Source organism: Lissotriton helveticus, chromosome 3_1 (genome assembly GCF_964261635.1).
Source record: "Lissotriton helveticus chromosome 3_1, aLisHel1.1, whole genome shotgun sequence".
Lineage (NCBI taxonomy): Eukaryota > Metazoa > Chordata > Amphibia > Caudata > Salamandridae > Lissotriton > Lissotriton helveticus.
The window spans coordinates 1,480,532,882-1,480,546,431 of NC_136061.1; the positions used below are offsets into that span (position 1 = coordinate 1,480,532,882).

The following is a 13,550-nucleotide window of genomic DNA, read 5'->3' on the forward strand; positions in this document are numbered from 1 at the left end:
CGATGAATGTCGGACCAAACCCAAATTTGGAGATAGCCGCCCAAAGATAAGGCCATTCTATAGTGTCAAAAGCCATAGTGGCGTCTAAGGAGGCCAAAATTGCCGGCTCTTCGGAGACTACTGGAGTATCAGTCCGGACCCGGCAGTTGATGGGTAGGCGTAGAAGGCACTGACACAGGCAGCAGGAACCTTGCACAGTAAGGCTCCCCCCTGATGTCAGCCCTGCCGGGTACTGTTGACACCTATGTACTTTAGCTAGTAGGCAAAGAGTAGGTGATATACAGGTAGTACAACTTGTGTGCTTTTTCTCAAACTGATACTCCAGTAGGTCATGTTTTTGTAGATAGTAGTTTTTTCATTTAAAGGTCCTGAAGAATCGCAGTTAATAACTTGAAGCGAGAAACATGTTGACCACATCTTTCACACCCTAGTACTGTATAGCTTTTGGAAACCTAAGTTCCAGCAATTACAGACTACACTTGATTTTACATGCGGCAGAGGACCACCAGAATAAAATTGCTTTCCGGTACCTTGTGCCTCATTTTAACTTCACCCACACCATCTACTCAGTTCTGGCATTAAGAAATAATCTAACCTGGAAAGACTACCATGGGCCCCCGAGTGCAAGGTATATTGTAGCTGCGTAGGGTGCATCAACCTCCAACTATCTATAAGGCCAAAAGTGTCCAGCAGGTCGGCCAGCCACAATTGAGATTTAGCCAAATCCCTAGGGGGGTGGCGATCCAAAGTGCCGGAGACCACCGGGTTGAAATCACCACCCAGCATCAGAAGACCCTCTGGAAGACCCAATAGGAGCCGCCCAAGGTCAGCAAAAGTAGACGCCTGCAGGCCCGGAGGGACGTACAGTGTGAATATGGAAAGCGCCTTGCCCTCCCATCTACCGGTGAGCACAGCATAGCGCCCCCTGTCATCGAGTATTACATCATCAATTTCAAAGGGGAGGGAGGACCGAATGAGAATACCCACTCCTCTGGAGCCGGAAGTGAATCCAGAGTGAGCGACCAGTCGGTATCCACGTCTATTCATAGCTTGGCATGCGTTACCAATTAAATGCGTTTCTAGCAAAAGAACAATATCGGGGGAATGGCGTCTAAGAAACTGCAGCACAACCCCACGTTTTATCATGTCTCCCAAACCATTGACATTCCAGGACAGCAGTCTCAACTCACTAACCCCCCATCCCCGTAGAAGAGACAGAGCACACCCCTCACAGGACCCAATGATTGGAATGGACGAAAAACAATACAGTGCCTTGTGAACAAAAAAAGAAACATACGAACACCCCCCCACCACCCCCCAACTTGAACCCGTTACAACGCCCCCCACCCTGCACCCCTGCATATGACTAAGAAGCCACCCCAACTTGCAGTGTGCCTGTCGCCCAATCATTAAACTAATCTACACAAAGAAACACAGGAGGAGGAAGAGACCCCCTACACCCCCGCCACCCTTGGGCCGATCCAGAATAGAACAAAAGATCAATTATTCAAACTCAGCTGACAAATAGGCGGAAAGTTCAGAAGTCGGGAACCATAGTGTCACTCTTGCTCCGGCGAGCCACCGTCGGCCCGACCGGGGTGCTCAGTTCGATCACCTCTTCTTGGCAGGGAATCAAGCCAGTCACTGACATTGTCCGGACGATCAAAGAAAAACGTTTGTTCCTCATATTCAATTCGTTGTCTGGCTGGAAACAACATGGCGTATTTAAGGTCCAAATCGCGCAGTCTTCGCTTCACTCCCCGAAACCCCATTCTCTGCCGCTGAACCAGTGGAGTAAAATCGGGATAGAAGTGCACAGTGGTGTTGTCGAATTTCACAGGGCCGCTCTCACCGGAAGCCCGAAGGATAGCGTCTCTGTCCCGAAAACGGAAGAGTGTGGCAATAATGGGTCTCGGGGGGGCACCCGGTTTCAGCTTCCCACCCGGAAATCGGTAGGCCCGTTCAACAGCGAAGAATTTACTGAGACCGGCGGGGGCGAGGTGATTCAGGACCAGGTCTTCCACCAAGGTGTCGGTGGCGGCGTCTTCGGGATTTTCCGGAACACCTATAATGCGTACATTATTACGGCGGGCCCTATTTTCAAACTCCTCAAGCCGACGGGCCACCAAATCCTGTGACAAACGCAAGTTGCCGATCTCAGTCTGTACCTCCGTGACATCAGTCGTCAGGCTGGAGGTCTTCAGATCCAACGCCTTGACCCTTTCATTGGTCTTTGCCAGGTCCGCTCTAATCAGCGTGACATCGACAGCCACCGTATCGATCTTAGAGGCGAGGGCCTCGTACTGCTGTCCCATGGAGGCCTTCATACTGGAGATGGCACTCATGACGTCTTGAAGCGATACCTCTGTGGGCGCAGCAAGGTCCACCGTGGGGTCTTCAGGAGTACGGCCAGTGCCACTGGGGGATCCCTTAGGATGGGTGTAGCGATCCATCACATTAGATTGAGTTAGTCCCTCACGGAGAGGCGTTTTTGTCTTGCGCTTCTCAGTGTCCGGTTTGGTGGCCATCTTGAAGACAGAGCCCCGGAGGGGCCCTCGAGACCTGGTGAAAATGGCCGATCACGATGAGGCTAAAAGTACACGAAATGGGGCCAAAGGAGAGAAAATGCCAATAGGGTTGAAGGCCAGACCCTCACGGAAGAAGGCACACAGCAGTAGAGCGAAGTCGGCCAGATCCGGAGTAGATCAAAAAGAATGCCAGTCAATCAGAGCCCGGAGTAGGAAAGTGAAACTGAAAGTTGATGTGAGGCCGCCTGGGGAAAGACCCCTCTGGCCGTTGTTGTTCAACTACTCTCCGGTCTGAAGATCAGCAGATCCCCCGGCCCCGTCTCGGGGCAGGCCGTAAAAGCACGAGCAGATGTAAAAGTGGCTCCCGACGTCCGATTTCAATTTTGAAAGGAATATTAGGGTCAGCCAAGGATCGCCTTCAAAAGCCCATCTTCAGAAGCAGGATATTTGCGAAGGGCGGCGCGGGTCTCGGGAGCTCTGTGCTCACGCGACCATCATGGATGCCCGCGAAGCTCCTCCACTTATACACTTTTTTATTTCCCAACAATAATAGAGTGATCTCCTGTTTCCAGGGTCACAATTGTAGTATAAATCAATGTAGTATGCTTTAAAAACACCATGCTCCTAAAACAGCCGTAGGCATCTTGCTAGCGGTGGAGACTGGTGGGGTGAAGAGGTAGTCTACGTTTCGACCCAAAGATATAGTGCAGGAGGATACACCTTGCTAGGCGGGTCTTCTTCAGGACCAGAAGGGAAGAAAGGGAGAGGGCAATCCTCCTAGGGGTAAGGAAAAGAAATCTTTTAGTCAAAAGACATGGAGGTCTCAACAGAGAACACTCGACGTGGGGAATATATCTACGAATGACTTATCTATTTAGCGGAGAAACTTACATCACAGAGGGAATAGGGGCTAAAAAACAAAACAAAATGGACCTCTTCAGGGTGAGAATCAGGATAGACAGATCAATCAGCATGGTGTTTTTAAAGCATACTACATTGATTTATACTACATTTGTGACCCTGGAAACAGGAGATCACTCTATTATTTTTGGGAAATAAAAAAGTGTATAAATTACTTCCTTCCTTTCTTTCAAAGTGAAGATTATAAGATTGTGTGTATAATTCGACCTATCTTTTCTTGTTCCCCCTCCTTCCTCCCTCCCCCCTCCCTTCGTTACCTTTGGGCATGACTTTATAATCAATTCTACTTGAATGTATTTAAATGTATAGCCATTGATTATGGTTCATAGTACACCGTGAATAAAAACTCTGTACTCCATTCTCGGTCTCTTTATATGTATGTTTGATTGTCTTAACAATTTCTTCTATTCCTTCTTTCCCTGTCCGGGACCATTCTGTCTATATCATACATTTACCCAGGTCCCAGCGACTCAATTGGTTCAACCCTGTTTTTTATACCTATACCTTACTATGGGCTCTGTACTGTTGAAAACGCTGATTTGGCTGCTGGATGGGCTGGGAAAGGTGGCATAGAGGTAACGTCAGCCAATTGAAATAGCTGTGAAACCTATAATACTGCCTTTTGAAATCTTGAGTAGATAATGCCAACCCGAAGGACAGAGCCTCAGCCATCTCTTGTTTGAATCTTTCTGTGGCTGAGTCTGCTGTGACCCCAAAATTCAAGCTCCATCAAACCGCATATGCATTGCCTGTTTGACCTCTGAAAAGCCCTTTGAACTGGGCAGTGAGCTCCCCCTTGGAACACCTCCTTTGCACTGGCCCCTGAATTCATGGTGTTCATGCCAGCACAAAGGATCTGTTTTGCTGCATCCTGTTAATCTCCAAGAGGCTTTTGGTATTCATGGACCTCTGGGCCAAACTCTCTGATAAGAAAGAAAGCTTTCTTGCCCTTCGACCCAAGATTTTTTGACGTCTGATCTGGGGATGCAGTGGGAAAAGATTGAAGGTTTTGGAACAAGATTATGTTCATATCACCACGCTCTCTGGTTAAAGATGGCTGGATAGAACAAGCATTGAAAGACCCAGTAGACCTCGGCAAAACCCGAGCTTTTGGCGTTGTCAATGTAAATGTCTTTAAGCCGTATTTAGCCCCTAACTGATGTTACTGTGACAATGTTCGAGTGTTAATGTGGTAGTGTTAATGATTGTATGACAGTGACCATGAGCAAAAAACAAAAGAAAACTTAAGTGCATAGTGGGAAAAGAAGATGTGGCAAAATAAAAGAAAGTAAACAATAGAAAATAAATCGGTCTAGGTTCTTGGGAGGGCTAAACACAAGCATAGGCATGATGCATGCATGCCATGGACAAATGGAGAGAAAGAATAGGAGAGCAACAATGGACCCAGCAAATGGGAAGCCTATGGGCGGGCTGAAGCCCACAAAGTCTATGCAACAGGTCTTAGAGGCAGCGCAAGCACTGTTTAGCCGAGACCTAGAAACATGGTAGTCCCTCATTTTCTTCAAAACCTTTGAATAACATGAGGTACATATTGTTTCCTGTATTGTATGGTATTCATGCTCTTGTTTTCATCATGAAGTACGTGCAGACCATGCATTCTCACTTAACATCACAATGTTAATTTTTGTTTGCAAAGCAACCGTTCATAACCATGTTTCAAGTGGCACAAGTCTTGGTAATGTCACAAAAAACATGAGTGCGTGTGTGGTCAAGTGGCAAGTCACCTTAACAGCACTGCTTGCACCAATGGGAAATGTGGAAATGGATGAAAGAGCGGGAGCGTCACAACCGAAGAGGGTTTTATTTTTTCTGGCAAAGAATGGGTATGGACTAGGAAGTGACAAATGTGTATGTTCCCAGTCCCTCTAGGTGGACATTCATGTGCCCCTAGTGGTGCCTAGCTTTATGATCTCACTCTCCCAACCTCGGTGTTTTGTTTTTGCGACTCCTATGAACTGACCAAACAAAGCCAGTTGCATATCAAGTCTGTACTGGGTTACCTATTGACGGTGTCTACCCTCACTTTTCACAGAGTTATCGCTGTGTACGCTGCCAAGAGGTTGAGCTCCACAGAAATATGCTACACTTATTCTGGTCATCTTTTTAGACACTGGGACAAGTTTTGCATATTTCTGTGAAGCCCAACCTCTTGGCAGGATAGACTGCGTCCACCCTGTGAAAAGAGTGGGTAGATGCCATCTACCTGTGTGTACTCTCAACTTGTGCCCTTCCTTTGGGGTAACTCATTTTCAAAAGTTTAGTAGCTGGAGTCAAAATGGTACTGTGACTACAGGCATTTGGTACCTGAACACAGGCCACAAGTCGAGGGTACGTGCATGTAGATGGCATCTACCCTAATTTTTCACAGGGTGGGCGCTGTGTACCCTGCCAAGAGGTTGAGCTCCACAGAAATATCTATCATCTGCATGTTACATATTGTGCTTTGCAGGAAATATGCTTTTTACTTTGTTGAACTCCTTCATTTAAAAGAAATGCATACAGTGTAGAAATGTCAATGCCAATATTTTGTTTTATTTCTTTTATATCGCTATACGGTACTCATCCCAGTGCAGTGTGCCAAAGTGCTTTACATCACGCATAGACAATATACATTGACAAAACATCGTATGTGTGTAAATCATTATGTAGGATTTGTACATAAGATGTGGAGACATATGCCCTTAATAGCTCACTGTGTAATATTAGATGGATTACAGTTTATGAACTGGAAGTAGCAAAAGGATCTCTGTGTTAAAGCAATATCCCACTTAATCATCTATATAAAATAAAAATCTATCATCTGCATGTTACATATTGTGCTTAGCAGGAAACATATTAACCCTCTATGCTACTTTGATTCAAAAGTGGGACTAGACCACACACTGCTCTCTCCATCAAATACATTAACCTCCAGCCTTAACTTACTATTATTATTATTCCCTGAGATTTCGTTGGCACACAAAGGTCTCTGCAGCAGGTGCCTTAATGCCACAAGATATTTTAAAATGCAGACTTTGCAACCAATTAAGCAGAACAGATTTACTGCCACGTTTCTCCTTGTGGCAGGGTTGTAAAAAATGAATGTATAAGTTAATGCCCAGATTTTCTGTTGGGGTTGGGAGTACTTTTAAGATCTGATGTCACTTCCTGTGAGGTCATTGGTTGTGACTGCGCTTCCCGAGATGCCACGTGCATTGTCACACGCCATGACGTCACAGACTGTGATGTCATGTGCCATGTTACTTGCATACTGCCTAACCTGGATAGTTCCCCCAGCCCTCTTTCTGTTTTTGTTTAAGACTTGCGTCTTGCCTGAACAGAGACGATACTGGACTAAATGAGCAGCATTTCCGTGACTGGAGGCATGTTGTAGAAATATACTCTGATTCACTTGTAAATGTTATATAAAATCCGATTATTTACGTTGCACAATGTACTTTTCCTTTCAGGTTACATTCTGTGATGTTACTGCTTATTTCTCACAAGAGGAGTGGAAGTTGTTGCACGAATGGCAGAAGGTACTTTATCGAAATGTGATGAAAGAAATTCACCACGCTTTGATCTCGTTGGGTAAGGTTGTTCTATCTATATTTTGTCATTTCCACTCTGCATAGTGCTTGATTGCTTCATTTTTTTGGCTTTTGTTGCTGACACTTCAGTAAGAACATTAAGGTATAATAAAATGGAGAGGCACTTCAATTAATCAGAAGCATCACAATCAATGTAATGGAGAATATGTTTGCTTCAACTCGGGGCTACTGTTATATAGTTCAAGAATAGGAAAACCTTTCATAGGTGTTTACTTTTTCGAAACCAAGCTGTATCTCTCTACGCCTGCCCTTAAAATGTTTAAATAATGGTTTCATTCAATGAATTATTTGCCTGTATAATGAGCGCATCAATAAAAATGAATTAGACAAAGCTGCCGAAATATGTTTATCGAAACTATTCAACACAGATTCCCGTCTTACATTTTTTTTTAAGTGAACGCATCCACTGTCAGGGTTTCTACCCTGAATGAACTGCCGTGTGTACTCGTTCAGATGAATAAGGTCTACATGTTTCTTTCAGCAGCCACTGTTTAAGCCTCTAGAAAATTGGTGGACCATCAGTTATCCGTTCCACTCATTGATCATTTTCTTCAGTCCTACTTCAATCCCCGCTTGGGATCTACACCCCTAGAGAGAGTTGAAGTGATCGAGTACCTAGGCATAACCCTCAATCAAAACCTAACCTGGTTGCCACACAAAACCAAGGCAACCACAAAACTAATTCAGAGGGCTGGCGCTATCACAAGAATTGCAAAAAAATCCTCCCTTCGTCCACTGGCACCTGCAATAAACATTTATAAAGCCCAAGCACGAGGAGGCATCACCTATGGGGCTGAGCTTTGGGTACATACACCGCTACAGTCTATACAGGTCGCAGAGAACAATTTTATTAGACAATTGGCGGCCCTTCCTCTGAGTACACCTTTGCTCCCTTTGAGAATGGACTTAGCACTGCGTCCTATCACCGAAGAACTAAGCCTTAAACCTCTGACTTATTGGAGGCGGCTGTGGAGCAGCCAGGATTTGGGCCATTATAGAAGCGAACTACAGGAGCTCCTTAGATTAATTCAAGTGTCCAAAATTCCATGGCTCAAGTACATCAGGGACATGTGCACGACCCTTGGAGTTCCAGAGCTATGGTGCAATCCAGAACTAATGTCCGCAAGGCTCCCGAGGAAAGAACTCTCCAAATTGTTCTATAGCTTCATGCTACAAAGATCTTTGAGTCTAATCCGGGAAGGCTCTCTAACTGACAGTTTTATTAAAGTAAAAGACTCCTACAGACCTGAATATGTTTTAGACGCTATGTCCCCAGTGTACGTAAGGAAGATCTTCCTGCAGTGGAGATACGGCTCTCTTCCCTTGAGGTCCTTCACTAAAACCTGGAACGGGAATCTAGACTCGAGCAATTGTCCTGCATGTAATTACAAGCTGGAAAGTGACCTACATGTGGTCTTGTTTTGCAAAGCTTATAGCAAAATCAGGAGCTATTGGCTGGTCCCCTATCTAAGGAACCTGGGCTTTCGGACTTACGCCTCAGCCTATAGAGTGCTCAAAACTGACCTTGCAGCCCCAACTGTGTTTGTAATGGTGAAATTCTTGGCGGCAATGTGGAGATCACGGGCAAGAATCATAAGGGACTCCAATGCGGCACGATCCACAAGTTCTTAATCTAATCTAAAAATGTATTGTGTAACCATGAACTTTGATTTCTCGAATTTTAAAATTTCTGAATCCATTTAAAAAAAATTTTAATGATTTAATGTTGTTTACTTGCATATCTTTTATGATCTCAACGATCGAAATAAAGATTTTTGAATGAATGAAATAATGGTTTCATTCAATGAATTATTTGCCTGTATAATGAGCGCATCAATAAAAATGAATTAGACAAAGCTGCCGAATTACGTTTATCGAAACTATTCAACACAGATTCCCGCCTTACATTTTTTTTTAAGTGAACGCATCCACTGTCAGGGTTTCTACCCTGAATGAACTGCCGTGTGTACTCGTTCAGATGAATAAGGTCTACATGTTTCTTTCAGCAGCCACTGTTTAAGCCTCTAGAAAATTGGTGGACCATCAGTTATCCGTTCCACTCATTGATCATTTTCTTCAGTCCTACTTCAATCCAAAGCTTTCTTACGTTAAAGATTGCTTGATTTGATTACAATATGCAGGTATACGGAAAGGATACTTGCAGCAATCGGTGTGCTTGATATGCTTTGAAATCCGGGCAGCAATTCACTACCTGAATTCCTGAGAACCTACTCAACTGGTGCACAGTTTAGCAGCGAACTTGTGTTATACATGAAATGAAACCTTAAAGTAGCTGATGTATGCAATACTTCATTCACAGTCTTCACGGTTTCAAGTTCCTAATGAAGACGATCAATAGACATCATATTAGGCAGTTACAAAAATAAATGTAGAAAACTTTTCCCCAGCTTTGTTCAATTTCCAGCTTACTATACCCTCCTCCCAAATGTATGCTTCATGTGTTGTAGCAGGAATAACTTGTGTTGTATGTGTGTGACAGAAACTATAAGATGATCGAAGAGAGGATTAATGTTCCTTAAGTCATTATTTTTTTAATTGGCCTACCATTAAAGCCTTTACCTAAAATAATTATGCACATTGGCATTTCTAGTTCTAATACTGTCTAAGATGACTATAGGGATAGATTTAATATTTGAGTTGAGCACCGATTATTTGATTTTTTGCAATACTATATACCAATTCTTCCAGGATTAGTTTGCAGGTCTCGCCTAGCGTTGCTGCGCACATGCACTGCTCGCTCGGCGAAATTTATTGCTAATGAGGAGTTTTAGAAAAGGGCTTGAAGTTCCGCTCCTTATTTCCATTGGCTGGTGTCACCGTTTATGATAAACGATGGCCAGCCATTGGACATAAGCTTTCTGGGTTGCCTCTTTTTGGCTTTTTGGGCCGGCCCAACCAGACTGGCTCACCTGCTTCACGGCTGTCGTGAAGCAGTTTCTTATCTCAAGGAGGCGCGTTGTATAAACAAGCCCTGAGATCCAGTCCGGATGGGCCGTCTCAAAAGGAGACAGGGCGCCGCGTGTTTATTTTTGCATCGCGCCTTCACTTTAATGTGAAAGCGCGATGCAAAAATAAACAGCGGGAATGGCGATCGCTTATGTTTTTTAACTTGCGCTGTTAGCGGCACCCGCGCTTTACCTTTAGCCATGTTAAGATAAAGCACAGGTGCTGTAATTGTTGAAAAGTAAATCTTTTTTTTCAATTTCTTTACTTTTGCAGCAATCGCGGCACCCACTCTTTACCTTAAATTGGTTAAAGGTAAAGCTCGGGTGCCGCGATTGCTGCAAAGTAAAGAAATAGAAAAAAATAGTGGTCCGCCATGTTTTTTTTATTTGTGTGTGACGTAGGAAGGTCTACTGCTCGCTCGGGCAGAGTGCGGACAGGCTCCCCTGCAAGCCGCCGGTTAACTGCATAGGCCTCTCGATGAGTGCACCGGCTAATTTTTTTAAATTATTTTTTTTACAATTTAAGTAGAGATATACCAGAGATCAAGGAAAACATAGCCCAATCGAGACTTTTCTCTGTCCTTACCACTTGCATGCAAAAGATGTCTTTGTCATGAGAAGTACCAAAAGTTGATGAAAAGTTGCATGCCAGGCTCCTTGGACAATCCGTGTAGACGGCTTGGAGCTGACAACAGCGTCTCTCCCTCCCGAACAGGATGCGCCATTAAGCTCCCACATTCCTGCCAGAGGACGCCCTGATAAAGATGGCGCCGATGGATGCCTAGTCTGCCCTCCTGGCATCACTTCCCTGGCACCTGGGTCCATGCCCGATGCCTCCTACCTTATCAAAACTTGGCACAAGTGCTCCGACAAACGAGGCGGCAGAGGCTTGTTACTACCAGGAGTCACACCGGGCACTGATTGCGCCTCTCAAGAACTGTTATTGGGTGAAGCTGTAGCCTTCCAGACGCTAGTGGCATAGACGTGATAGACTTTGTAGTGCTTCATACAATACCCTTGAGCCTACCTATATTTTCTGTAATACCAACCTGCCTGTTTGTCTCACATACTTCGCCTACCTCACCCTTTGTACTCTTGTGGTGACCTAGATCGGGGATATCTGTGGACCCCTCAATCCCTCTTCATTTCTTATTTACCATTACAGATTTGATGACACATCACATGATCCACATTGTTGATGCCATAACATACACGATAAGTATACCTTAACTTGTCTCGTATATGACTAAAACAACCATATCTATAGACCAATCTGCTCTTCATAATACACAGTTTACCATGAAAGAGTTCCCTCTCTGTGTCCAATCTCCTACAATGCAATATTCATTGGGCACATCTCACTTTTGCTGTTTTTTCTACTTCAATTTACACCTCTGCTTGATTGTCATAATTTTGAATACTTTATTGCATCTTGAATACTCTCAGGATTTCACGTATTCTAATACTTCCAATGTACCAATGCACAACCTCCAGATGAGTAACTCTTCAGTTGCCCCGGTCCTCAGTAATATATCATGAGCTTTGGGCTCTCCCTACCCCGTTTTTGACTTTTATTACGCTCTATGCTGTCCCCTTTCCAAATACCTTGTCCGACTTAAACCCCAATTCTCACTTCGTTTTACTCTTTCACTTATTTATACGTAGAATATTTTAATGATCTCTATAGGTTGTCCGGGTTAGTAACTCTTCAGTTGCCCCGGTCTCCAGTCATGCGCCATGATCGTTTCTGACTCTGACGTCAGAGGTTGAGTCAGTACTTGCACTTTTGGCGTCCTCCGGTCATTCCTACTGTACCCGGGACCGCAGAGACCTTTTGAATATGACTGCAGAGATCATCATACCTCGTATTAAAGGTAAGGTGAGACACAAGTTGTCTGAAACCCGCTGTCATGCATGAAATTGATTACAAGGACTTAATCCTTTTGTCCTTAGCGCGGCCACATATGCCTTTGTATCTTTTTAACACTCTGCTTGCTTGGATGCCATTACCCAACACTTTAAACCCCTACTAGGTTCCTTTAGACTTTCAGCTATTTCACCCTAGCGCCCCAACTCTGTGACTTTGGCTGTTATTGTCCCCTTCTTTTCTCACGGCCTCTTAAATAAGAATCCAGCCTGTAAGCCTTGAAATAATGAAACCTGCCAGTTTACAATACGCTTCAGGATCTGTTTTAAATAATGACTCTGAGTGTGTTGCATTTCTCACTTCCTGTTATCACGGCCTCATTGTTATAAAGAAGATAGTTTGCTAGCTTTATACACGCATTACTTCAACCATAGTTATAACTCTGATTTGGCATTTTCACTCTAGGAAAACGATTAACTTTGTGATTTTGACGGTTATTGTCAACTTCTTTTCTCACGGCCTCTCAATCAACAGGAATTCAGCCTCTAAGCCTTGGAAAAATGTAACATGCCGTTTTACAATATGCTTCAGAATCTGTTTCAAATAATGGCTCCGAGTGTGTTGCATCTCTCACTTCCTTTTCTCACGGCCTCCTTGTTATAAAGAAGATAGTTTGCTAGCATACTTCAACCTTAATTATAACTCCAAGTATGCTTTTTGACTCCAGGTAAACGATTAGCACTAACGAACCCCTGTCAAGATTCAATTTACCAACACATTCTTTCACCCACCTCCAATCTGTGAATCAAGCCTTTTAGGATTGCCTCTGTAATAAATGCTGCTTAATTTCACTTTCTATCTGAAGAACCGGGATAACCCACTTACTGGGTCTCGGCGGCGGGGGAACCGCCCAAATCTTCCATACCTTCCATACTTAGTAAAAGGAGACACAGGAGCCTTCGTCTGCAGGAGGAACCCAGATTTATTTCAATAGCCCGAGCTATGGAACAGAGTCCCAAGCTAGTCAGGGACAAAACCCAGGATGCTGCTACTTCACTCTGTAGCTTACAAGCCTTTTATACTTTTTCATCCCAGTCTGTTGGCTGTTAGTTCATTGTTTAATCAGGGCAGTGTTTGCAGTTGATAACCAGATCCAGACGACGTTTGTAGATGGTGACCTGGTCAAGGCTTGATACACAAATCATTGTTCACTCGGCTTTGATCAAGGCTTAGTCTTTTCAGGTCATTGTTCAATTGCCTTGATCCAAGCCCGGTCTTTCAAGTCATTGTTTAATCAACCTGATCAGAGCCCAAACAGTCAGACCATTTCCAGATAACCTGATCACGATATCAAGGATGTTTACCAGGCTGGGAGCAGGAGATGAAAAACAAGCTTGTTTACACAGGGCGTGGGTGTCTCATGGCTTTCTGTTGAACTGCAAAGAACAGGGGGTTGGGTGTGCGACAGTTCCTGGGCAGAAATGCAGGCTGCAAGATGGTCTGTGTCGTGTCAGTTTAGATTTTCCCCAGGCATCAGCAGAAACGACAAGGTGGGTCGTGTGGAAGTGTTTGACACGAAATGGCAATGAAAAAGCAATGGAGTCCCGGTACAAATGATGCCGATCAGAACACGTTTCCTCATATCATCTTCTACAAC

The 13,550-nt window shown here is 44.2% G+C and overlaps 1 protein-coding gene across 3 annotated transcripts in view; it reads left to right on the forward strand.

The window, feature by feature from the left end:
- LOC144823528 (uncharacterized) overlaps positions 1 to 13,550 on the forward strand; it is a 457,863-nt gene that overhangs the window by 70,273 nt on the left and 374,040 nt on the right. For all 3 annotated transcript variants that reach the window (XM_078682114.1, XM_078682116.1, XM_078682117.1), the window contains exon 2: positions 6,920 to 7,040. In XM_078682114.1, the coding sequence (XP_078538240.1) occupies positions 6,920 to 7,040 (121 nt within the window). The remainder of the gene's footprint in view (positions 1 to 6,919; positions 7,041 to 13,550) is intronic.